The sequence below is a fragment of the Mesoplodon densirostris genome, chromosome 5 (assembly GCF_025265405.1).
Source record: "Mesoplodon densirostris isolate mMesDen1 chromosome 5, mMesDen1 primary haplotype, whole genome shotgun sequence".
NCBI classification, from domain to species: Eukaryota; Metazoa; Chordata; class Mammalia; order Artiodactyla; family Ziphiidae; genus Mesoplodon; species Mesoplodon densirostris.
The window spans coordinates 3,770,304-3,795,739 of record NC_082665.1 but is presented as its reverse complement, the minus strand read 5'-3'; the positions used below and the strand labels follow the sequence as shown (position 1 = coordinate 3,795,739).

The window sequence follows — 25,436 nt, the reverse complement described above, 5'->3', positions numbered from 1 at the left end:
TCAGCCCTGCCGCCCCCAATGCCCAGCCACCGAGGGAGTGTCCGGCAGCATCAGCTGGCGCCCTGGCCACCTCCCTGCAGAGAGCAGCACAGCCGCTTCCCCCGGGTTCCCGTTCTTCTCTCCCTCTTCTGTGTTTTCCTGTCCCCTGAAGGTCAGCACCCTGGCTCCCGGCTGGTCCCCCTTGGAGCCCCTGGATTCTCAGAGAGTTCCTGCCTTTCTCAGATCTCTGAAAGCTCTTTGCTTTAGAAGCCCATGCCTTCGCCAGCCCTCACTACATCTGGCTGGACATCCTCCATCGTCTTTGCCTCCTGCAGGCTCCTGTCTGCACGTCTGCATCGTCTGCCCGGAGCTGCGTCCCACCGAGCACGCTGTGAGGGCTGGCCCTGGAGGTGTGCAGCCCACAGCCCCACTGATTGACCTCAGCGGGCCTCCCAGGCGCTGACCAGGGGAGGGGACAGGGCCTCGCTGCCCCCCATCTCCATGTGCGCCTCTAGAAAGCATGCCAAACTTCACATCCGCACAACCAAATCCTGGCTCCACCCGAGGCCGTTCTTCCTGCAGCTTCTCCTGGAAATGGTGCCAAGTGGATGCCCAGGCCTGAAGCCTTGGAACCATCTTGAAGCTTCTCTTCCTTTTACACCCTGTCCTGTCTGTCAGCACGTCCTGCGGGCATTTCCAGCTACAGACACTCAGGATCTGAGGCTTCCCGCTTGTTTCTACCCATCACCCTGGTCCAGCCTCCACCAGCTCTCGCCTGGACCATCTGCCAGAGCACAGCAGGGCTGAGCAAGTCAGGCCGCCCTCAGGGAAGCTGTGGACGCAGGACAGGGAAGGGAAGAGGCAGCGGAAGGGGACGATTTCACGGCATTGGCCACGGGGTCGGAAGGTGGTTTGTAAAACCCCAGGTACCTGGGGCTTTGCATACGGGGTGCGGCAGCTCCAGCCCCCAAGGGCCACCTGAGGGTCCTAGGAGGTGGGGACGCAGAGCTTGGCAGAGCAGTGTGAGAGTCTGGGCAGGGCACCACGGTGTCGCCTTCACCACGGACCTGTTCCAAACCCCCAGGGCACCCAACTCAACACCGCGGGGGTCTTTCCGTGGCCCAGCCCACCTGCTCACCCACTGCGCCCTCACCAGCCCTGGGGGCCTCCTTCTTACCTTTGGGGGCCCCAGCGTATTCCCACTTCCCGGGCCTCAAGCTACAGGCTGTCCCCCGAGTGCCCCGGACCCTGCAGAGACCCCTGTTCAGGGTGGCCTTCCCTGCCTACCTGCCCCTGGACCCTGCCTTCTTCCCCGCAGCTCTCATCCATCTGAGCTTTTGCAGGCCTATTGGCATATTGGTCTCTGTCCACCATCTAAGTATCCTGAGGCAGGGACTTTGCCTCGGGCCCACTGCTGGGTCCCGGGCACCTTGCTTTGTGTCTGGCACATAGTAGGTGCTCAATAAATATTGAATGAGTGAGTGAGTGAGCTGTCAGGACACAGAGCAGCAAGGGGGCCTCTATGGGGGTGGTAGAGAGCCCTGTACATGGACTCCTGAGGCCTAGAGGAACAGGTCACCCGGGCCCCCAGCTTCCTGGGAGAAGCTGCCCTCCTCCCAGGAAAGATGGTCAGGCTACGTTAGAGTCACAGCAAACGGCCTCGACGGCTGCTCTGCAGGACAGGGCGAGGCCCTGCCCAGGCCTGGCGGTGGCCCTTGAGTGGGCTGCTCTGTGCGCCTCGGAACCGCAGACAGGTTCCAGTGCCAGGAAGCATCCAGACACGGCGCCACGCAGGCCATCCGGGATTCTACAGCCAACAGCACTAATCGCTGCTCGCTTGTCCCCCAGCCCTGAATCGGTCTGAGGAGTTCGCCTCCAGACCCGGCATCTGCCCGGCGGTGAGGCCAGAAGCGCCTGCCTCGCCGTGCGCCCTGGATGCGGACTGTCCTGGCCTTCAGAAGTGCTGCCCCTCGTCGGGGGGCCCCCGCTGCTCGGCCCCCGCTCCCCGAGGTAGGGCTGAGGCCTGATCTGGGAGAAGCTGGCGGGAGGAGCAGCCCGGGTTTTATGGGGAGCCTGCAGCCTGTGCGCGGGCCCATTTCACTCATAAAATCCGGCCACTGACCCCCCCCAGGGGAGAAGTGTACTCACAGCTGCCCTGAGGGGGTTAGACGTTCCTGGAAAAGCAGGGGCCCCAGTTTCCCAAGATTGCCTGGGGAGGTCCTCAGAGCTCCCGGTGAGCTTGCTGGGAGCTGCGCTGTGTCAGAGCTGGGAGGTTTAGGGCTGTCTGCTTGTACAGCCCCACGGCGACCCGAAATCCTTCCCAGGCCCCTGTCTGACAAGTCAGCGCAGGCCCCCAGGAAAAGAGGTGGTCAAGGTTCAGAGCCAGGGAAACATATATAAACTGTATATATATATATATTATATATATATATAATATATAACGTGCAATATACAATATATTATAAAACGTGAAATGTTAGTATAATATATATCTTATTAGCATAGTATAAAGTAATAGTATACATAATGTAAATATTATGTTACATGTAATATATAATGATACTATTATACGGTATACATTATAGTATATATGTTATAAGAAATATACGTCATGTTATCTAGTATACCTTGTGTACAATAGTACATTCTACGGTATAAATAGGATCATATGCAATATAAGAGAAGCGGGACAGGGGGTCGGGAGCGTGCCACCCCATTCCCCAGGGGCCTCCTGTGGCCCCAGCCTGTCCTGGGTCTGTGGCTCATCCCTGTGTGCTCGGGCAGCTCCAGAGAGGAAGCTGGCGCGTTTCTGGTACAACGTGACCGTCCTGGTGAAGATGGACTTCATGGAGCTCCAGCAGGTGGACCCCAGGCTGCTGGATCACATGAGGCTCCTGCACTCCATGGTAGGTGTCGGGGTGTCGGACGGGGTTCCACAGGAGACCCCAACTGACTGACTCTGAGCCAAATGTGGATTCTTACTTAAAAACAGCTTGAAAGAGATATGATTTCTGTGCAATAAAATGCACTCTCGGAAGGGTGCAGTTTGGTGTGTTTTGAGGTACATGGCGTGCAAGCCCTACCCTATCACGATGTGAAGCAGGCAACTCTTCCTCTTTTCAGGGTCTGTTGCTTAAAGCCCGGGTGCAGCCTTCCCAGGCCCCAGAGCTGTGCCCTTGAGCACCTCCCTCACGGATCCCCGAGCTCTGGTTCCCGCTTTAGGGAAGTCCCAGGAGTTCTGGAAGGTGCTGAGATGGGGACCTCTAGACTGGGCTCATCTGCCTTGGCACTGTCGATGTTTGGGGCTGGATGGCTCTGTCATGGGGCTGCCTGTCCCCACAGGATTTCGCAGCAGGCCTGGCTCTACACAAAAGAGACCAGAAACGTGCCCATCTGTGACAACCAAAACTGTCTCTAGATGTGGCCACAGGCCGTCTGAGGGGCAACGCCCGCACCCCATCCCCCGGGGGGAGCCCCAGCCTAGACACAGCTCACGCTTGCTGACGCCTCGGCAGCACCTTCCAACCAGCAGGACGTCTTCACGCCCTGGGAGTCGCCCCGCCCCGCCCAGGTCCTGGGAGCCCAGCTCGGGGGCAGGCACTGCTCAGCACCACCTGACGGTGCCTGCCCAGGGTGGTGGTCTGACCTCAGGACCCGCTTCCCAAGTGAGTGACCTGCGGTCACCCCACGCTGGGCAGGGCCCTGCATGTGTATAATGCTCTGCTGTTGCCTGTTGAAATGCTTAATAAGTTTTGAACAAGGGGTTGCACATTTCCTTCCGCACTGGACCCCTCACACTGTGTCTGGTCCTTCCTGACCGTCAGATCCCGTAGATGTGGCCCCTGGGTCATATGATATCAGACCCAGAATGGGCCGGGGTGAGCCCCAAACAGATGGCACACACCCTCACCTTGCTCTGGGCTGTCCAGTAAAATGGCTTGAGAGGGACTCCCATATGTCCCCTTGACCCAGAAGCCTCTTTAACTGCCCCCGCTAGAAGAGATTTTTGTCTTTTCTTAGCTTGTTGGGGGGTTAGGGATGCCCAGTTGGCCAGTAAGAACATGACTTTGGAGCCAGACTGCATGGATTCGAATCCCAACACTGTCACTCATCAGCTGTGTGACCTTGCGCAAGTTACTTAACCTCTCTGTGCCTTAGATACCTATTTCGTTAAACAGGAATAATCATAATCCTACCTGAGACAGTGGCTGTGAGGTTTAGACAGGACATTAAAAAGCTTAAAACGATGCTGATCCACGTAGGTTCTGAGCTGCTGTGATTGTTGGTTTTTGAATGCTATTGTTCCCGTCACCCTTTGCCTCTTCATGTGTGTAGGTTTTGTTCCTCCCCTCAGGAGAGCCTGTCCACATGGGCTCCCGACTGCAGCAGGTGCTGGGCGCCCTAACGAAGGGGTTTGCAAGAGGCCAGTGTTGACTTCCTGATCTGCCTCCCCCTGTGAAGGGTTTCAAGTCTGCTGAGGAGGGCGCGGGCTCCAGGGCCCCCAAAACACCTTTCTGATTCCCAGGGGAGACTTGTGGGTTTGTTGGCAAAGCCTGCTTCGGTGATGCCCTCCTGCCTGGTAGTCACGCTGTTTGCCTGGCTTCCTAAGGCAAACATCAATGCTACCTTGAGATTTCGAGATATTAGACTGGAACAAAAAGAATTCATATGAAATGAGAAAAGGGATCATTAAACTTCAGAAAATATCGGATGTGGTTTGACGTCCAGTTCCCTAATTCCAGACCTGATTCTCTGTTGTCAGGTGCAAGGGCGGGGACCGGTGGGGGGACCCTGGTTGACCGGTGTCTCTTCCTGGGGCTGCGGTAGCAGACCACACAGCAGAGGTCCGCTCCAGGCGTCTCCTTAGCTTCTCCTTGTGTCCTCACATTGTCTCCTCTGCCAGTGTCTGTGTCCAAACGTCTTCTTTGTGGAAGGACACCAGTCATCTTGGACCAAGGCCCACCCTAATGAGCTCATCTTAACTAACTACATCTGCAACGGCCCTATCTCCAAATAAGGTCACCTTCTGAGGTTCTGGGGGATTAGGACTCCAACATGGGGATTTATTTTGGGGGGGGGACACAATTCAACCCCAAAGTATTTATAATCTGGTTTGTGGGACTTTATTGGAATGACAACAGAAATAAAAATATTGGAGAGGGTTTTTTGCTGCACAGGAGAATGGGGTGTGTGTGTGTTGTGTGTGTGTGTGTGCAGTTAATTTTAACGTCCCTAGGCCTCCGTCTCCCTGTCTGTCCGTTGGGCGCGTCCTTCCACCGCCCGATGCACTGACTCTGGCTTCACAGGTCACCAGTGCCCTGCAGCCACTGGACACCACTGTCCACCACTTGCACTCAGCCGGGGGGGACACCTTGATCACGGTGTCCCAGCTGCTGCTGGGTCTGCCGCAGCCGGAGCCTGTGGCCCGCATCTCCGCGGTGCTGGACGGCATGGTGAAACGCGTCTATGAAGTGATTGACATCCGGGTGCAAGGTGCGGCTTCCCTTTGTTGTCCCCTTGGGGGCGGGGGCCGCCGGAGTGGGAGAATCATCCAGTGGGTGAGGGGCGGTCAGACCCACCTTTAGCTCATCCCAGCCCGGAGTTTAAACTCCAAGTTCCAGAGCTGAGATCTTGAGAACTCGTCCGGTGCTAGCGTCCCCTCCCCCTCCCTCCTCCCGGCCTCCTCCTAAGCCTCTCACACCCACTTTCTCCTTGCATCCAGGTGGGGCTGGAGAACAAATCCCAGAACAGCACACAAATAACCCATTTGCTCAGTTCTTGGGTTCCCAAATTTCCCTCTGGCCTCTTTCCCACCCTCGCTAAGGACATCCTTACATCTCGAAGGCTCTTAAAGCAGAGTTTGCACAAATCTGAGTGTGGTACAGCAGGTAGATGTGTTTCTGGAAGAAATTACCTGGCTTTTTTTTCTTTCCGTCCATGTCAGAGTTCGGCAAACTTTCTGAAAAACGCCAGATAGTAAATATTTTTGGCTGTGGGCCACATGGCCTGTTTCAACAGCTCAGCTTTGCCAAGTGGCATGAAAGTAACCGTGGACGGTCCGTGAGCAGACGGCTGGCCTCCAGTAGCACTTTCCTTCCCGCTACAGACGGCAGCTGAAATTCGCTGCACCCTTAGGAGGATGGCTGCTCTGGAGAGGCAGCTCTTTCTATGACGTTGAAGGTCACACGTAAAGATGCCAGGGTCTGGAGCCCAGGGAAAGCTCCGATGATGGCATTTAATTCCCTTCAACTCTACAAATGTTCTTGAAAACCAAACCAAGCAGCGCCCATAAGCCAAGTGCTTGTGTCGTCTGTCCTGACAGGTTTCCGTCTGGAGACCCTAGGAACGCCCCAGCAGGTGAACAAGGAGGGGTTATCTCAGGAGGTAGCGAGAGAGAAGGCATGAGGCAGGGACCGCGGGCGTGTCCGCGGGAGGGTGCCAGAGAGAATCCGTTATGGGGTGCAGCTCTGACTGGGTGGCTTAGGAGAGGGAGGGGTAAGGGAGTGGGGCTTGTTCTAGGTTGGATGCTGTCAGCAAGCAGAGGCAGTTCTGTGACTGGGTATTTCAATCAATCTCATCCACAGGGAGGGGTAACCAGCATGAAGGTGAGCTAGGATTCGTAAACAATGAATAGTCCCTCACTGCGGCCAAGAGAGGGGTTGGTACTTGGTGGGTGACGGTGGCCTTTTTTTTCCGTCTGGCTTAGATAAAATGGTGATATGGCCTTGCCTTGTCTTCCTCTGTCCTGGCGGCAGAGAAGCCTGGCTGCCTGTTCTGGGCAGGTACTCCCGGTCGACAGGAGAGGACCAGGCCCCTTCTGCAGGTCAGGGGCTGCTCTGTCCTATTTCTCCATCGGATAGATGCTTGGGGAGGATGTCTGGACCTCATGATTTCAGACTCAACACAGCCCCAAAGTGATCTGCTCGGGCCACAGCGCCCACCCAAGCACATGGAGCTGTGCCTTGAGCCGTGGGCCAGCTGCTCTGGTGAAGAGGGCTGTGACCGACGGGGCCTCTAAGGCAGGGCATCAAGAGGCCCCTGGGGACTGCGGCCCAAACCACTTCCTCAGCTCGTGTGATACACATTTGGAGGTTAGTGGGAAGGACCGATGATGGCCCTGATGAGCATCCTCACCTGTTCCCCTTTCCCACAGACGTAGATGAATGTTTCTATGACGAACTCAACGCCTGCCCTGGGAGGGGACAGTGTCTAAACATGGAGGGATCGTACCAGTGCCTGGGTCACCCGGAGTCGCCCACCTTGTCCCCCCAGAACCTGGATGGCAGCTGTGAAGGTGAGCGACCGGGCTCTCCAGGTGGGGAAGGAAGGCCTTAAGGAAGCCTCCGTTGAGATGCAGACACACCTTATCCCCTTTGGCCTCTAGAATTCTCTCTTCTTTCTGGAACCTGATTTATGGCTTTAACAACATTGTTACAAGAGTGCAAGGATAAGTCGCCCCCAGTCTCAGCACCCTGGCAAATTGTTTTTATTTTCTCCTGTTTCCTTCTAGTTTGTTTTTTTTTTTAACCTCATTTAAATCCTGCCACATATGCAATTTTGTATTTTGCTTTCTTCACTTCCCATTATGTCATGTAAAGGTTTCCAAGAAGCAACCTCGTCTTCATAATTACGATTTTCAATGCTTGAGTGACAGTGGTATGCTATAGCAGTGATGCAATGCTCTTAGCTATTTCCCTCGTGGGGGACTTTTATGTCACCTCCAACATTCCTCTCTGAAAGCTACAACTTTCGCTAGCATCGTGAAGTGGTTGGGGAAGATATTGTTATAACTGAGTTTGAATAAATGAGTGATTTAATCCTCATGTTCTTTTCCCTTTAAGGGGAGAGGGGTGATTGAGTGGTGGCTATTCCTAAGGTCTCTGGATTTTTTAAAATGCCCCTACCAGTCCCACCTCTGCAACCAGACTCGCCCGTCCTGTGCCTTGGGGGCTTTGTCTGATTAGAACTGTGCATCTCCTCTGTGCATGATGTGCCCACAAAGCTTTGCCCAGAATCCTAGCAGACCATCCCAGATCTCCTGCGCTGTGGCCTCAGGGGGGAGCATCCTGACCCGCAATGGGAACAGAAGTTTGGAATAGAGTTATTGACAATACCCTGCTCAGTTATCTGAAAAGACACCAGACTCTGTTCACAGGGAAGACTGTTGCCAAACTGCCACGCTGACAGCTGAACATAAACAGGGAAAGCGCACCACCCCGACCTCATTTCCAATAGGGCAGAAAAGACAAAGCCGGTGTCTCCCGATCAGAAAGTTAGAGTGAATTCCAATCGCATATGGCTAAGGGAAACCGCACATGTTTTAAATTTAGAAGCTAATATAATAAATGAGCTATCTGCTGGAACGGGTTAGAGGTACAGACCCGTGGAAAATACAGCGCAAATTTCAGATGCTTTTCTTGTGAAATTAGTCACCCAGTTAATGATACACAGGGCAGCTGGATTCTTGCACAGAAAAACCCCATAAGAAATATTGCCCGGTTTGCACTTCATGTTCCAGGAACACGTTCTGCTTTTAGGATGGAGTGGAATTGTCTTCAAGGGTCATCCTGACTCCCTCCGACATGGTCCCCTACCCAGCTGAAGCCTGATAGCTATTCAGCTCCATAAAGAACCATCTTCTGAGGTGGCTGCTTGGTGAGGGCAGGGCTGCGCTGGAGAGTCCACTAGGCTGCCAAGGATTGCCGCTCAAGTTCACAAACCTGATCTATAATCAGGTTCTCAACAACTGAACGCTCGGCATCTTGGCTCAAATGCCCAGTGTTTCTACCTTTACAAGGTTCAGGTGTCCAGCTGACGGGTCCAGGGCTTAAAGAGGAGCAGAGACTGACACAGGAGATCACGGGAAAGGCCACTGCCCCAGCAGCACCCTTCCTGCCCCACCAGACACAGGTCAGGGCTGCCTGGAAGGAACAAAGCCCCAGACCCGTGGGCACAGAGAATCTCATGTGCTTCTCTCAGATCAGTGTCGACTCCTGAATTCAGGTTCACAACTGTAGCCCGGGGAGGGTCACAGGGCAGTGGTACCCTGGGATCACGCACAGTCAAGAATTGGGTTTACCTTCTGGGGCCACATTTTCAGAGGGAGGGACGTTGCAAAGCCAAAGGGCAGTGACAGAAACTGTCCTGGCCAGTGAACTGAAATCCAAGTCAGAGGGAAGAAGGAAGGGTCAGGAAAGAAGTATTATTTCCAGTATAGAGTATCTCAATTCTGTCCTCCAGAAGAGGGCTTAGCCTTAGTATGTCAGCAGTTGGCTGATTTTGCAGCAACACAAAGAACTTTCCAACAAGTTGCACCGTCTCACCCATAGCTGCCTTGAAAACTACTTAAAGAAGCGTGGGTAGGTGGATTCATTTCCTGGGCCTGTGTAACAAAACAGCACAGACTTGGGGGTTTAAAACAACAGAAGTTTCTTCTCTCACAGTTCTGGAGGGCAGAAGCCCACCATCATTATCACTGGGTTCAAGTCCAGGGGTCGGCAGGGCCAGGGTCCCTGCGGAGGCTCTAGGGGAGACCGCTTCTTTGCCTCACCCTTCTTCTGAGGGCTGCACGAATCCCTTGGCTTGTGGCCACATCGCTGCCACCTTCAAGGCCAACCTCTTCAGTCCTCTCTTCTGTGTGTGTGTGTGTGTCCACTCTCCCGACTCTCTCTTGTGATCGCATTTAGGGCCCACCTGGATAATCCAGGACAATCTCTTCTTGAGATCCTTAACTTCATCACACCTGCAAAGACCCTTTTTCCAAATAAGGTCACATTTCCAGGTTCCAGGGATTAGGAGCGGCTATCTTTGGAGGTTATTACCCAGTCTGTTGCCGGTGGTGGGATAGTTTAGGAGTACAGCGTGGGAACTTTGTCATTAGTGATTGGACGGCTTTGCCATTGACTCTCTACTTGACCTTTCTAGGCCTCAGTTTCGTCCTCTGTAAAATGGGATCATAGTACAATAGAACCTATTACCTGGTATTGTTAGAAGGGCTGTGTGGAATGACATGCCCGCTGCCACAGCACTCAGCCGACGGCAGCTCGACAGCGCGATGCCTGTAGTGGGAGGGGGTGCCCATAGCGCCCTGGGTGTCCCCACAGCCCCGTGTCCCCTCTGCTGCTATGACACTGGCCACGCTGGCTTGGACGTCCCATGTGTGTGTCTGGCATCGCTGTGGACCTTAATCCAAACTTGTTTCCATCACTGTGCTGGATCATAGTAGGTGCTCAATAAATGTCAAATCATATGAAATTGCCACTGTGGCTGGTCAAACACGGTTGAATCCGGACAACTGTAAACGTCTCCAGGTAATAACTTGGAGAAAGAGCTACACAAATGTTCGGCTGTAGCATTCTCTGCTAGGGAGGATTTATTTCTATGGATGAGAGGGCCACACGCCCGCAGTGCCTTAGCTGCAGGAACCTTGGGCGGACGGCAGCTTCTGCAGATGCTTCTGAGGGTTTCATAGCCATCGAAACGACCCTGTTGGTGGCTCCTTAGCCCAGTGTTCTAGGGACCCTCTGGCGTCTTAATTTAAGCAGTGACTATGTCTCCAGCCAGCCTGACACCCTCTCAGACTTCCTAAACGCCAGTCCCGGGGTTCTTCCCAACACCTAGGGGACCCTTTCTATTTTAATTCCCCTCAGCCTGGAGGCACTCGCTATAATATGTGCTTGTAAAGGGCCACACACAGGCCCATAGTACGGATTCGTTTGCCGTTCCACATCGAGCGATGCCCGAATGTCAACCAGGACATGGGGGTGCAGCCCCGCTGTGAGCTGGATGCTGCTGCCCAGGCCTCAGGCCTCGTTCTCAGCCCCACTGTCCTATTTGCCAGGCGTCGTGTGGTCACCTGCGGGACTGAAAGAATGTTGGGTGTTGTGTGGTTTGCGTGAATCAGAACATTCAGTGCTTTTAGCAGATTTTTAGAAAAGCTGTAGCTTTTCCTTACTTTCTCAGTGACACGTTCCTGGGGACAGACCGAAAAGTGATGTGGTTATTAGACCCCCCAGAAGGTGATCGTCTTGATTTCATGGTCCCAGTGGCCGGGAGGTGGGGATGAGACCCACGGTCTCAGGGCCTGAGCTGCTGGCCAGTCCTCAGCTGAAACAAAGGACAGTGTCGTGAAGAATGAAAACCATTTGTGAGACAAAGGCACAGAAAAATACTGGACAATTCAGTGAAAAGGACAAACGCGTCTTCTTCAAAGTACACGCTACCTCTGCACGGAAGGAGAGTTTTCAGGAAGCTGCAAGAATTTACATGGAGGCAGGGTTGGGCTCACCTGTCTCTCCAGCATCCACCAGTTTATACCCGTGCTTTGCGGGGACCTGTAGGGGCTCACGGTAGGGGAGCACAGCCACAGGGCACTGCCATTTCTAAAGAGCAGCTTGGAGAGGACCCAGCAGGGCTGAATTGCAGGATGAGGGTGGGTCACCAATCTTGATCCTGAGCCTCCTGGCAGCCAAGGCCAAAAGGGAAATGGGTTGAAGTGTGCCAATTTTAATTTTTACTGAAAGGAAGCATACACATTTGTCAGAAAGACAATTTTTTCGTAATATTAGAAAGCATATATCCTATGAATCCTTACAGAAAGGGCTTTGGAAACTTCACATCTATTTTAATTCTTTTTTCTTTACTGTGGTTTTGCAAAAGATTTTTTAAAAATCTCCTCATCACTTGTTTCTTATAGAAATCAAATTCTGCTGTAAAAATGATGGTGTCTAGACTGAGGGCCACCCTAGGCTTTGTATAATTCATATTGGCCAGGTGCCTGCTGTGAAGCCAGAATTTTTCTCCCCCCAAAAGACATTTAATTCCATCTGAGCATTAAAATACATATTGGTTGTTATATTTGAGTATTACTCCCTAAAGCATGAATGTCGATGTGAAAACACAGGACACCTCAGCCTGACTCCGGACCCCTGCTTCCCCATGGGCCATTGTTTTGGTGATGCATTAGCCGAGCAGAAGACCTCGGGCAAATGTTCAAGGACTTGTGACTCAGAAGAGCAGGCCCTTTGAATCTGTGTTGAGATGGTATTTATAAACGTGGCCCAGAAACATCAGACCACGCGTTAATCTGCTCAGGCTACCATGACACACACCACAGACTGGGGGCTTAAACAACAGGCAGTTACTCTGCCATAGTCCAGAGGCTGGAGTCCAAGGGCAAAGTGCTGGCAGGCTGGTGCCTTCAGAGGCCTCTTGGCGTGCAGACGGCCGTCTCGTCCCCATGTCCTCACATGGTCATCCCTCTGCCTGGTCGTGTCCTCATCTCTTCTATAAGGACACGAGTCAGGTTTAGGATTAGGGCCACCCTGATGACCTCACTTTAACGTAACAAGTTCTCTAATGACTTTGTCTCCAAATACGGCCACATTTTGAGGCATTGGGGGTTAGGACCCCACACACGAGTTTTAGGGGAACACAGTTCAGCCCATCACACAACGTAATGACCAAAGCTACAGAAACAATTTGGTGGTTTTCATGGCTTGGCTATAGTAAATAATGCTGTAATGAACATGGGGTGCAGGAATCTCTTTGAGTTAGTGATTTTGTTTCCTTCATATAAATAGGAAAGGAATTGCTGGATCCTATGGTAGTTTTATTTTTCATTTCTTGAGGAACCTCCATACTGTTCTCCATAGTGGCTGCACCAATTTACATTCCCACCAGCCTTGCACGAGGGTTCCCTTTTCTCCACACCCTCTCCAGCATTTCTTATCTCTTGTCTTTTTGATAATAGCCATTCTAGCAGGTGTGAGATGATATCTCATTGTGGTTTTGATTTGCATTTCCCAGATGATGAGTGATGTTGAGCCTCTTTTCACGTGCCTGTTGGCCATCTGTATGTCTTCTCTGGAAAAATGTCTATTCAGATCCACTGTCCATTTTAAAATGGGATTATGATGACTGTTATTATTTTTGCTAATGCGTTGTATGATTTTCATATATTTTGGATATTACCCCTTATCAGATATATGATTCGCAGATTTTTCTCCCGGTTTGTAGGTTGCCTTCTCATTTTGTGGATGGCTTCAAGCTGGACAGAAGCTTTTCCCTTTGATGTCGGCCCACTTGTTGACTTTTGCTTCCGTTGCTTCTCTCTGACGTTCTCTGCGTCTTCCTCATTTTGCCCTTTTGTAGACTGCCCTCCCATCAGAGACCTCGTGGTCCTCAACGTCACCAGCAGCAGCTTTCAAGTGTCTTGGAGTTTAAATTCCACCCAGAACTGCACTTTCCAGGTGCAGGTTTACCAGGGTGAGAAGCTGCTCAGGAACGCCAGCACCCGGGGGACGAGCCTGGAGGTGGCGGGGCTGGAGGCCGGAGTGCTGTATGGGGTGAGGACCAGCTACCAGGCATGCCGGGCCAACGTCACCACCACGGTCACTGTCAGGACCGGTAAGGCCACATGTCTGAAATCCACATTACCTGTGAGTCTGTCTCGCTAGCCTAGTCTGCTGGCCCTGGTGATTCCAATCATGTGCTTCCTTCGAGCAGGGCAGGGGCCGTCACTGAGCTGGCCCCAACGCTCCCGGGGGGCAGTGAGCACTCTCTGAGTCCTGGAGCACTGCCACGGTGCTCGTGGTCAGCACAGGCTGCCCTCGCTCCCCTGCGTCTCATCCTGACTGGGGGCCCTTCTTTTTTTTTTTTTTTTTTGGTACGCGGGCCTCTCACTGCTGTGGCCTCTCCCGTGGCGGAGCACAGGCTCCGGATGCGCAGGCCCAGCGGCCATGGCTCACGGGCCCAGCCGCTCCACGGCATGTGGGATCTTCCCAGACCGGGGCACGAACCCGTGTCCCCTGCATCGGCAGGCGGACGCTCAACCACTGCGCCACCAGGGAAGCCCTGGGGGCTCTTCTGACACCTGGCGTGATGAGGGCTCTGTGAAGATCCCATCTTGCTGTGGTTTGAAGGACACATAACGCAGTCACATAGAGTGAAGCCCAAAGTATAGTAAAGCAGAAGAGGGTAGCGATTCGCACGCATCGAAGGACATTTGGCCACACTTAATTCCACACGGCTGAGTCTGTATAACTTCCCCAAACCCAAGAGCCGAGCACTGTAAGGTCTTCACGAAGCATGCCTCGTTTCCCACGCCGTGCCCTTGCAAAGCTAACACGATGCCCACTACGTCGGAGCCCTGAAGAAACTTTTCCCCAAACAAACACAGCGTAGGCATGAATTGGGGATGCCAGTGTGCAGGAGGCAGCTGGCGTGACCCACATGGCCCCGCAGGTGGCCGACACTGGCCCTGCCCTGTGATGCCACCTCCACTCTGCCTGGTCATGGTGCTACCCTGGTGGTATAGACCTTGGTCAGGTTTGGCCCAGGGAGTTCCCTCCTAGGCTGGCCTCTGGCAGCGGGACATGGAAGTGTGCGCAGGGACAGTGTGGCTCTGAGACATTCTGGTCTGGGGACCAGAGCAGGGGGGAGACCCAGCCTGGGGGTTCAGAGCAGGCAGAGGACAGAAATCACTGTATGAAAGATGCTATGGTGGGGGGGGAAGGCTTGGGGGGAGGGATAGATTGGGAGTCTGGGATTGACATAAACACACTACTATATTTAAGATAGAAAACCTACAAGGACCTGCTGTACAGCGTAGGGAACTCTGCTCTGTAATACTCTGTAATACTACTCTGTAATAACCTATATGGGAAAAGAATCTGAAAAAGAATAGATATATGTATATGTATAACTGAGTCACTGTGCTGTACACCTGAAACTAACACAACATTGTTAGTCAACTATACTCCAATGTAAAATAAAAATTTTTTTTAATTTTTTGCTTTATAACAAATTTAATCAGTTATACATATACATATGTTCCCATATCCCCTCCCTTTTGCGTCTCCCTCCCACCCTCCCTATCCCACCCCTCCAGGCGGGCTGATCTCCCTGTGCTATGCGGCTGCTTCCCACTAGCTATCTACCTTACATTTGGTAGTGTATATATGTCCATGCCGCTCTTTCGCTTTGTCACAGCTTAAAAGGACCCTGGGCTTCCCCGGTGGCGCAGTGGTTGAGAGTCCTCCTGCCGATGCGGGGAACACGGGTTCGTGTCCCAGTCCGGGAAGATCCCACATACCGCGTGAGCGGCTGGGCCTGTGAGCCATGGCCGCTGGGCCTGCACGTCCGGACCCTGTGCTCCGCAGTGAGAGAGGCCACAGCAGTGAGAGGCCCACGTACCGCAAAAAAAAAAAAATAAATTAAAAAATAATAATAAATAAATAAATAAATAAAGGACCCTCTGGGGGGTCTGTCTCACGGGTAGGGATAACGCCAGTGACGGTGATGGTGGCAGTGGATGAGTGAGTGCTGGGAGGATCAGGGCTACACCCTTTATGCGCTGACTGGGGGCTGACCCATGCTAAATTGCAAACACACAGAACAGGCCCCCAGAGGGCCCCCAGAACCCCAGCCATGCAAAAACTCGAGCCCTTGACTTTGCACAAGCCTCGAATTTCCAAACTGCTGCCATCTCACCTTCTTGTTTTCTTTTCAAGTTGCTCCACAGAGAAAGTGGGGGGAACACTCTTTTCCCTTTGAGGAAACCGGGACCGTGAGGGGCTCCATCCCCACAGGTCACTTCCTCCCTGTGTCCCCTCCCAACTCATCTCAGATGTGGAAATTGGTGGGACCAACATCCCAGCGCGAATTCATCTTAGTTGGGACGTGCAGCTCCGCCCCAACCCCATGGACTCTGTGCCCTCAGGAAAAAATACCTACATTCCAATGCAGAGATAATTTGGAAGATTCCCTAAGACTCCTGATTACCAGCTTATTCCTTCCCCAGCTGGATTCTCATTCCTTCTCTGTATTGTAAAAATGCCTGATGTTTGCAGAGCCCTATTTTTTTTTTAAGCTCGATTCACTTCAAAGGCCTTAGCTAATTAATTTGACATTGTTAAATGCTTGCTATGTTGGAGGCCATAGAGATTATCGTAGCAGTGGAGACCCAGGGCCTCACGGTAAGTCTGGATTCCCGAAGCACTGGTGGATACTGACCTCCCGAGAGGCTCTGTGATGTGGGCAGGACCGGCGCCTGGGAATCCCGGGCCCTAAGGGATACTTGTTCCTCTTGCTATGGTGGGAAAAGGTTCAGAGGAGGCCCCGTCTAGAAATGTACGCTCTACAACGTTGGTGTCATTTCTGGGGCTGTGTGCGTGCAGCGGTGATAAACTCTGCCCCACCGGCCCGAAGCTCACTGGCTGGGGGAAACTGTGAGTACCTTTAGATCATCAGAATTTAGATCATTGCTGCAGGGTCTGCCGTGGATGTGGGTTTCATTCTTGGTAACGAAAGAGACATGCTCCCATGTCCCATCTTGAATCTCTTCCAGCTTCACTTATGTCCAAAGAAAAGGACACTTCCCTTACAGGCTGACCAACCCTATCATTTTGTCCGGGACAGAGTAGGCTCTTGAGAGGTGGGACTTCTGGTGGGAAAATTGGAAAGTGCCAGAGAAATCAGGATGAACTTGTCACCTGAGTGTCAGGGGCCTGGCTGGGGCGTGTGCTTGTGATTGAGGCCAAGGAAAGCAGCAGCCACACTGGGTGACGAATTGCTGGAGAGGCCTTCGTACCCTACATGGCTGGTGGAACTCCAGTTCCCGCTGGTGTGAGCCATGTGACATTTGTACCTCGTTCCCCTGCTTTGGCTCTAAAAGTGTGTGTTTATGTCTGAGTTTCCTTCACTCCAGCGTAGAGGCATATATTCCTTATGCTGATTTCTCCCAATTTGGCTACCAAGCCTAAGACTCATGCCTCAATCTGTTTTTTAAAAAATTCCCCTCCAAAGAGTAGAGGAAATTGGAAAACATTGACAGAAAAGCGTGTGACTCGTGCTCACCGGATTTCAGCTAATTTGTGTTACCGTCTGTCTCAGATGCCCGGGTGTTCGAAGTCACAGTCAGGATCCTAAACCGCAACGTGACAGAGGGGCTGCTGGACCGTGGGAGCCCTGAGTTCCAGAACTTCTCCCAGCAGCTGCTGCACGAGGTAAAGCCCGGCAGAGGAGCTTTCTGAGAGTCGGAGCCAGAAACCTGCCCTGTGCGGGTGTGAGACAAGTGCCCCTCAGCAGGGCTAGGGAGGGACCAGACTCAAATCCCACGGTCACTGCTCGAAATGCCCCCTTTTATGCATGACTTAAAATAGGTTTGGGGACAAACCAACTTTGATTCAAATGGGCTGGACCACTTGATGGCTCGGCTGGGTTTTTTGTCGAACCTTCTGTTTGAGGGACCTGGGACCTCTGCCTTCCTTCTTTAGGGCAGCTTCATTGAGTAAGCATTTACCAGTGATCAAAGCATCCGTTCCTCCCTGGGGCTGAAGGCAGGCACCAGCAGGAGGCTCGGGAGAACCAGGCCAGTAGCAGCTATCATCCATCCTGGGATGCCGAGTTGGAGAAAAAAGCGACTTGCCAAACTGTCAGTAACTGGGAAAGGTCTAGGATTTGGCCCTTCCTGAAAGCTAGTAAGTTAGCGTGTTGCATGGATGCTGGCAGAGGACACGAGATGCCTGGGTCAGAGGCAAAGGACTCCCTCACTCACAGCACAGCAGGCGGCACGAGCATCACGTTGGTGTCAGGTCTCCTGCTGGCCACCAAGTCCCACGGGGATGATGCAGAGGGAACCCGGTGGGTGACGCACATGCAGTGCATCTGCATCACAGCTGAGGACCCCCATGCAAACCTGCCTAAACCTTGCTCCAGAGAGAGACGTTATCTTTACCACATCAGACGGTGAACAGATCTGCTCTGTGCTCTGGACGGGGCCATCCTCTCTCTCTCTCTCAAGGCTGTTCATCATAGAAACGTCTTGGAAAGATATTCTGGAACAAGAGGGCAGTTCAGGCTTCTTCTTGCAGGATGTGTGGACATGGGAGGGAGCGAAGGAGGGTCGCCTCTCAATGTCCACTTGCAGAGAGGAGTTGGTTTTTGAACTTTCCTGGAGAATTCTCCCTTGTTTCTAGCAGTAATTCGCCTGTGGGTGCAGGAATGGTGTAGGAGGAATGTGGGCGAGGCTTGGGTCTCCTTGCTCGGGCACAGGTGGCCCTGATCACCTGGCTGTGCCTATGTTTCCTGGGGACACAGCCCAGTGGGAGGGGGGCAGCTCCGAAGAGCCACAGGATCGCTGCTCTCGGTCCATCCGTCCATCCAGCTGTCTCTCACACACACATTATCTTCGCACTGGTTTCCAGGGCACCCAGAGTGCGCCGTGCATCTAGGGCTGCAGGATGGAGATCCGACTGTCATGGTCTCTGAGTCCTTACCAAGACCGAGCAGGCCCGGCCCACTGTCCCAGGGCTGCAGTGAGCTGGGGGGTAACTCTGCTGTCCCCAGAGGAGGGTGGCTGGGCGCCTCCTCTTGGTCATGAAGAGGACACGTGGATTCCGTGCACCATCCGTGTGTCACGCCCGGGGCCCCGCTGACTGGTTTTGAAGACTTTGATGGAAAAGTCTGCTGCATCTGAGCATCTGTTGCCTCTTCTGGGCCAGGTTGCAACCGCCTTCCCGCCGGCGCTTTCTGACTTGTACCGAAGAGGGAAGTTGAGGATGCAGGTCGTGTCTCTCCGGGCCGGAAGCGTGGTGGCGAGGCTCAGGCTGACGGTGCAGGACCCCGAGTTCCCGGTGGACGTGTCCATGCTGTCCCCCATGCTCCCGCCTCTGTGGGCGAGCACCGTGTTCCAGGTGGACCAGAGGGAGACGCTTGTGCAAGGTGGGTCCTCCTCCCCGTGCCCAGGGTGTGCCGCCCCGATGCCCTCCAAAGTCCAGGCTGCGTTAGTTCTGATCAACATTCACTTTGTTCCAAAAGATAAAGCAAATGAAATCTGAGTCCTTATTCTGTGTTCTTCCATGGGAACTGGGGCCTAGGGCTGCCGCCCTGCAACACTGAGGCCACCTGTGTCCCACACCTCCTATTCCTCATGGGAGAAGCACCCCTCGGAGCTCAGGGACGCTTATTCCCTTGGATGGTGTTTCTCAGCTGCCACCAGAACCCAGGGTGGAACCGGGCTGGAGGGTCCACGAAGGGCACAGGACGGGAGCTTACTGTGTCTGCATCGGGGCCCAGTACAGCCTGGCTGCTGTGCGCCTTGGTAACATGGAGACCTATTTCATTAGCCCAAAGGCTTGTAATTTTACTTGGTGATACAGGAAGTCACAGATTAGGGAAGAGTCGGGAGAGACTGAGAAACAGAGAGAGGCGGGGAGAGGGGGTTGGGGGCAGGGGGCAGTGAGAGAGAGAGAGAGAGAGATGGGGAGAGAGGGAGAGACAGAGGCAGAGATAAGACAGAGACATCAAGAGACAGAGAGGGAGAGATGCAGGGGATGCAGAGGGGGCAGTGAGAGACAGAGAGAGACAGAGACAGCGAGCTGTTACGTCAGGAAGGGTTTGCTGTCAGAGCAGGGATGAAGTTCCCTCGTGCGGTGAGGGCACCGCAGTCTCTACATCAAAGAGCCTGTTTGGGGCTCAATCTATGGAATGCACGACCCCCCCAGTGGAGCAGGTCCCAGAGCGAGCGCTATCAACTCCTTTGAGCTCCGTCGCCTGCCAGCTTGCTGTCCCAAGCTCCCCCAACGCAGGAATGCAGAAAAGGGGCCGCGGGAGTGTCACACCTGAAGTCACTCCTGGGAAACACCTGCCTGGGGTCCCTCTGTCATTCACCCCCTCGGGGATGGAGATGACGGTGGCCCTCTACACCTGGTGGGCCTGCCTGCCTGGGTTCAGGGGACAAGGGTCTTTGCAGATGACATGAAGGATCTGAAATCATCCTGGATCAGGGTGGGCCCAAAGTCCAATGACAGTGCCCTTAGAAGAGACAGAAAAGGAGATGACCCAGGGGCCGTGGAGGAGACCACGTGAAGATGCAGGCAGAGGTGGGAGTGATGCAGCCACAGGCCGAGGAGCCCAAAGGGCCACCAGAAGCCGTAAGAGGCAAGAAGGACCCTCCCCGAAAGCCCCAGAGGGCGCTCAGCCCTGCCAGCACCTTGATTTTAGACTTTGGCGTCTAGAACTGTGAGAGAATGGATTCTGTTTTTTTTTTTTTTTTTTCTTTTTGCGGTATGTGGGCCTCTCACTGTTGTGGCCTCTCCCGTTGCGGAGCACAGGCTCCGGATGCGCAGGCCCAGCGGCCATGGCTCACGGGCCCAGCCGCTCCGCGGCATGTGGGATCCTCCCAGACCGGGGCACGAACCCGTATCCCCTGCATCGGCAGGCGGACTCTTAACCACTTGCGCCACCAGGGAGGCCCTGGATTCTGTTTTAAGCCAGCTTGAACGCTTGTGACGGTTTGTGATGGCAGCCTCAGCAAACTCATACAAAGGAAGAAGAGATGCCCTGCATTGCTAATATCCCAGGGTTCATCATTCTGAAGCCCCCCCACCCCCACCCACGAAGTTCTGGAAGTATCCTTGGAAGTTGGGAGCCCCGAGCAGGCTCTCACCTTGCAGCATCCCTGCAAAACAGTAGGCTGTTTGCTTAACATTTCGGAGCTGAGGGCCATGGTGGGAGGGTCTCCCAGGGCCATGAGGAGGCCTCGGCTGTTTACTGGAGGATGAGACGGCTCTGCCCTGCACAGAGTCCCCTGATCCAGAGCCCGAGGGGCAGCCCCCAGGCTGCAACCCTCACCCGGGGAGGCCTGAACCCAAGTCCCCCGCCTTCCCCACCGGCCCAGAGCCCCCAGCCCCGCAGGCACAGCCGGGGAACTGGAGAAGCACATTCACTGTTATTCTGCAAAAATTCGACAAACTGCAGCACAGAAAGCTCCTTTCCTCAGCACCGCCCACAGAAATGGTGGTGTCGGCCCTGCTGAGCTTTCCCGGGTTCTCTGGGAGCTCTCGCTTCCGTGAATCAACACGTCCCAGCAGCGTGGTGGTCATGTTGTCATGACCTCAGCTTCTCCCCGAGGCCCATACCCACCCCACCCGGGTGACGGGGTGGCCATGTGTCCTGGTCTTCCTCCAGGGGGGCCGTGCCCCATGCGGGGAGGCTCAGGGCTGAGTTGCAACCTGGTCCCCCGGCCCTGCTCACACCGCCCGGCGTGAGGGGGCCTCACGGGCCAGGCTGGAATCCCAGCTCTGACACTCCCTTGCCGTGGGTCCCTGTACAAGGCATGTCGCCTCCTGGGCCTCAGTGTGCTCAGCTGAGAGACAGGAAGGTTGACCCATCCCCCCCGGAGGGTAAATAAAGGGATCCTACAGGTGTGGGGTTAGTGGGGTGCCCGGCGCACGTCTGACGGCGCCGCCGGCATTTCGGTTTAACTCTTCTCTAGGATGCCCTTTCGTGTCTCGGGTGAGTTCTCAGGCCCGGAAGGTCCTGCAGGGTCCCCGAGCCCTCACCCGTCCTCCGTCCCGCCCCCCTTCCCTTCGCTCCCCTTGGATCTCCCACCCTCGCCCCTCCCCTTCCTTAAAATCTGCTCAGGAGGGGCCGTCCTGCTCATTTGCGCCAAGTGCAGACAACCCACTGGGCCTCCACGTGCATCTACGTGGCCCCTTGTGCCTTAATGCTCTGTGCAGACACCAGCCAAACGAGGCCTGGTGGCGGCGCTGTCCTGTGTGAGGGCTTCCCCTGGGGTCACTGCAGTACCGGGGGGCAGCGCCCTCTCTTGTGATCTCAGGACTGGCCTAGCCACACTCCCCGAAGCTTCCAGTCGGCCTCACGCCCCTGACAGCGTCCTAAGCACAGTGGACCTTCCTGTGGCCTCTGTGGGTGGTGGGAGAGGGAGGACGAGGCAGGGGCCTGGCCCCAGGACTGTCACTGTCCACCTGGCCTGCCGGGGTGGGCTTGCTTCCTCCAGGCTCGGTGGCACCGCCTTTGGTCCAGCTCTATTCCTGCCGCCGTTAGAACCCAGGTCTCTGTGACCACCTTCCTCCTTGAGTGAGAATCTGACTCTGGCCCCCAGGAAGGGCTGAGGGCTCTGGCCAGGCTTCACTTCTGAAGGCCACCTGGGCCCCAAAGACAGTCTGGGGCCTCCCGAGGAGCCTGCCTTTGCAGGGATGGGGCGCCTTATCCTTGGGCCTTCCTGCCTCATTCTGGGGGTTTACTTGTGCCAGGAGTCCCGGCTCTGTAGCAGCCGCCCCCTCCTCCGGGAGGTGGGCTACCTCCTCAGCCCAGCTGCAGGGCCGGCAGGCGCAGAGGGCAGGCCCTGCACCAGGAGCTTTTGCCCACATCCTCGTCTGGCCGCCTGGCAGCTCTCACGGCTCGCAGACCCGCCTCCCGCTCTGAACCCAAGAACTGCCAGGCCTCGGGCTTTTATACAAGACAAAGCAGAGTTGTCTGCATCTCACTCAGACTTACCCCTGAGCCACGTGCTGGCAGAGCGAAGCGGGTGGGGAATCACCTCCCCAAGATAACTTCCAGGGCTCTGCGGTTTGAGCTCAGGTCTCCACGGGGGCTTCCGTTCTCCTCGTGGCCCTGCTGCCTGGCGGGCCTGGCTCCAGGCCCGGCCTTAAGCCCCCCAGCACTTTCGAGCCACCTGGAGGTCAGGCTGCAGTCCAGGGGGATCTGGGTCGGGGTGTAACTGTTGCATCAGCTGATGAGTCTGCTGGGCTCGGGGGAGATGCTTCAGTGAAGATCACATGAAGCAAAACTGAAAGCCACAAAACGGGTCTCTGAGCACTCAGTGGCAGAGTTTTCTCTGCACAAAACTGGACTCATGCCTTACCTTGACTTGAAGCCCAGCCAAGTCCGGGCTTTGCTGGTGCCCTGAGCCTGGCTCAGGGACCCCGCCTGCAGTTCTAGGGAAGCCTGGTAGCCACCGCTCAAGGGTAAACCTCACCCCGTCGAGGCACCCAGCCTCCCCAGCTGGCAGGTGCAACTCTGTTAAGAGCCAACTGCTTTCCTGGGCGGGGATGGGACAAGCAGTGACCCGTAGAGCCAGACCTGGGCTGAAGGATGGATTCCTAGAGCTGTGGAAAGACTGCTCCCCGACCCCCGGCTCCTCCCAGCCTGAAATACAGCTCGAGTACCGATTCCTTAAGAGTTTATTTTTATTTGTTTATTTTTTTTTTGGAGTACAGTTGATGTACAATGTTGTGTTCGTGTCAGGTGTACAGCAAAGTGAGTCAGTTATACATATACATATACCCACTCTATTATTAGATTCTTTTCCCATACAGGTCATTGCAGAGAATTGAGTAGAGTTCCCTGTGCTATACAGTAGGTCCTCATTGGTTATCTATTTTATATATAGTCGTGTGTATATATCAGTCCCAATCTCCCAATTTATCCCTCCCCTCTTTCCCCCCAGTAATCATAAGATTGTTTTCTACATCTGTGACTCTATTTCTGTTTTGTAAAGAAGTTCAAGTTCAGAGGCCGAGAAAGGACTGTGGCAGGGGAGGATTTGGGGGGATTTATAGGGTTGGGGGACTCACTGAGCCTTCCTTGCCCAGGTCAGAAGGGTCAGGGTTTCCCAGGGGCACGGGGCTTTGGGGTCTCTCACAGTCATTTCCCAGACTCGGGGAGGAGGTGTTTACAGCCGTCCTATCTGTGTCTTGGAAAGTTCATGTTATACTAACTGGACACCTCCTGGCTCAGTTACTTTTCTGTTTCTTTCTTGAGACACTAAATATGAGGGGATGTTGGCTCATCAGAGGGAAGAGAAAGCACCTTATGGACAAAGAATAAACAAGAGGGGAATATATTCACACCTGTGGGTGCTAATACCTCCACAGGATTCCCAGCGTTCCCTAGTCTCTGCCCCCAGGTCAGCCAGCCAGCAGTGGAGGTGGGCAAGGGCGGGCTTTTGGTTCGTCGCCTTGGCCCAAATAGGAGCTTCAGGAAGGGCTCTGTGCAGGGAACCCCACCGCCAGCCCCGGGTGCTGGATGCCAAGGGCTTCACTGACACCCTGCTCCATCCCTCTGGTCGTTGGCTGCAAAGACTCTGGTCAGCAAGAAGTTGCCACCATTGCGCTCTGCTTGAGCAGCCTCTGGCTGTTTTCTCACCCGCTCATGTCCTGTCTCTTCCCCGCCCACAGACTGGGACGAGTGCGCAGACAGCCTGCAGCACGACTGCTCGCCGGCCGCCCAGTGCATCAACCTCGAGGGCTCGTACACCTGCCGGTGCCGGACGGCCAGGGATGCCCACCCCTCCAGACCGGGCCGGGCCTGTGACGGTGCGCCCTGTCCCCAAGCCCCCAGCTCTGGGCTGAGCCCCCTCCCTGAGGACCTCGGGTGGAGCAGGGTTGGCTTCCCTCAAGCAGGGTGGGCACAGTGCCCGGGGCCCACCATACTTTTAGGGACCATGAGAATGATTTAATTGCTTTTAAAATCAAAAGAAAAAATAATCTAATAACAGTAAATATCAATTAGGAATCTTGTCTTTATACCAGTGCAGTTTTAAAGTATGATTTTAAATTATTTTTATGAATGAAAGGGTCAGAGAAAGTCATGATGAAACCCCTGGGGGCAGGGGTCCCTCCCTGGGTGGACCGGAGCCCAAGATGGTGTAGGAGCCCCGGTGAGCATGGAGAAGGCCTTGATGTGGGGTCTCTGAGCCCCATTCTTGGCATGTCTCTGCCCCAATGTTTCTGGGGGCCAGTTCTGATCAGCTTGTTGGGGCAACCTGGCGTGCTGAGTTCAGAAGCCGGAGGAGGTCATATACAGACTTAAGATGCTGTGATTCACTAGCAATGTCTGTTCTGGACACAGGGTGGGCAGCAGAGGTGCTCAGCTACCTGTTTGCCATCCCTGCAAAGGCTTTCTGGCTGGAAGAAGCAGCAGAGAATGGTTCCCTGGGAGAAAGCCTCTAGTCCTTAACTACTGTGTATATTGTCCCGCTTCCTAAGACGCACACAGCTTCTCTTCTCCCATCCTTTTTCTTATACCTGTGTCTCCCAGCAAGCTGATAAGAGTGACCAGAACCTAGCCCCACACTGAGCACACATTTGGGGGAAATTATCCCAATTTCCCAAAGGCCCGTGGATCCATGATCCACCTGAGGCCTGCAAGAACCAAGCCTTGCATTTATGTCCCGGTTCTACAGCCTCCCAGGTGGACCCCCTAATCTCGGGGTCACGGCATCCTCACTGATCAAATGGAGAGGCTCCATGGCCTTCCGAGAGAGCCCTTGGGAGACCACAAACATGGGCCGTGTCAAACATTCTTAACTACCCGTGGGGATAGCCGGTGTCCCCTCTTAAGGTCACCTGGGGGGCCCTTGACCAGGGTAGACCAGATGCCCCATCTGAGAGAGGATGTGTCTCGGCAGGTGATGTGGTGAGCCCCACGAGTGGTACGCCATCTCCGGTGACAGGCAAAACAGCCCCAGGTCCCAGCACAGAAACAACAGCCCTCGGCCTGGAGACCCCCGCCTTGTCCCCCAGCCCTGGATACCCGTGGCGCACCACTGCAGCAGGCCAGGCCTGGACCCCAGGGCTCCCACCCAGGAGAGGGGTCAGCGACGTGCTCGGTCATGGCAGGAACAGCACTGGGCAAGCCATGGAGGAGGA

General features: G+C 54.4%; 1 protein-coding gene across 1 annotated transcript in view; it reads left to right on the top strand.

Moving 5' to 3' along the window:
• Positions 1 to 25,436, top strand: part of UMODL1 (uromodulin like 1) — a 61,301-nt gene that overhangs the window by 9,180 nt on the left and 26,685 nt on the right. The window contains exons 3-11 of the mRNA XM_060099722.1: positions 1,828 to 1,989; positions 2,764 to 2,885; positions 5,286 to 5,472; positions 7,133 to 7,273; positions 13,132 to 13,386; positions 16,873 to 16,985; positions 18,483 to 18,702; positions 23,964 to 24,101; positions 25,196 to 25,436. Of these exons, the coding sequence (XP_059955705.1) occupies positions 1,828 to 1,989; positions 2,764 to 2,885; positions 5,286 to 5,472; positions 7,133 to 7,273; positions 13,132 to 13,386; positions 16,873 to 16,985; positions 18,483 to 18,702; positions 23,964 to 24,101; positions 25,196 to 25,436 (1,579 nt within the window). The remainder of the gene's footprint in view (positions 1 to 1,827; positions 1,990 to 2,763; positions 2,886 to 5,285; positions 5,473 to 7,132; positions 7,274 to 13,131; positions 13,387 to 16,872; positions 16,986 to 18,482; positions 18,703 to 23,963; positions 24,102 to 25,195) is intronic.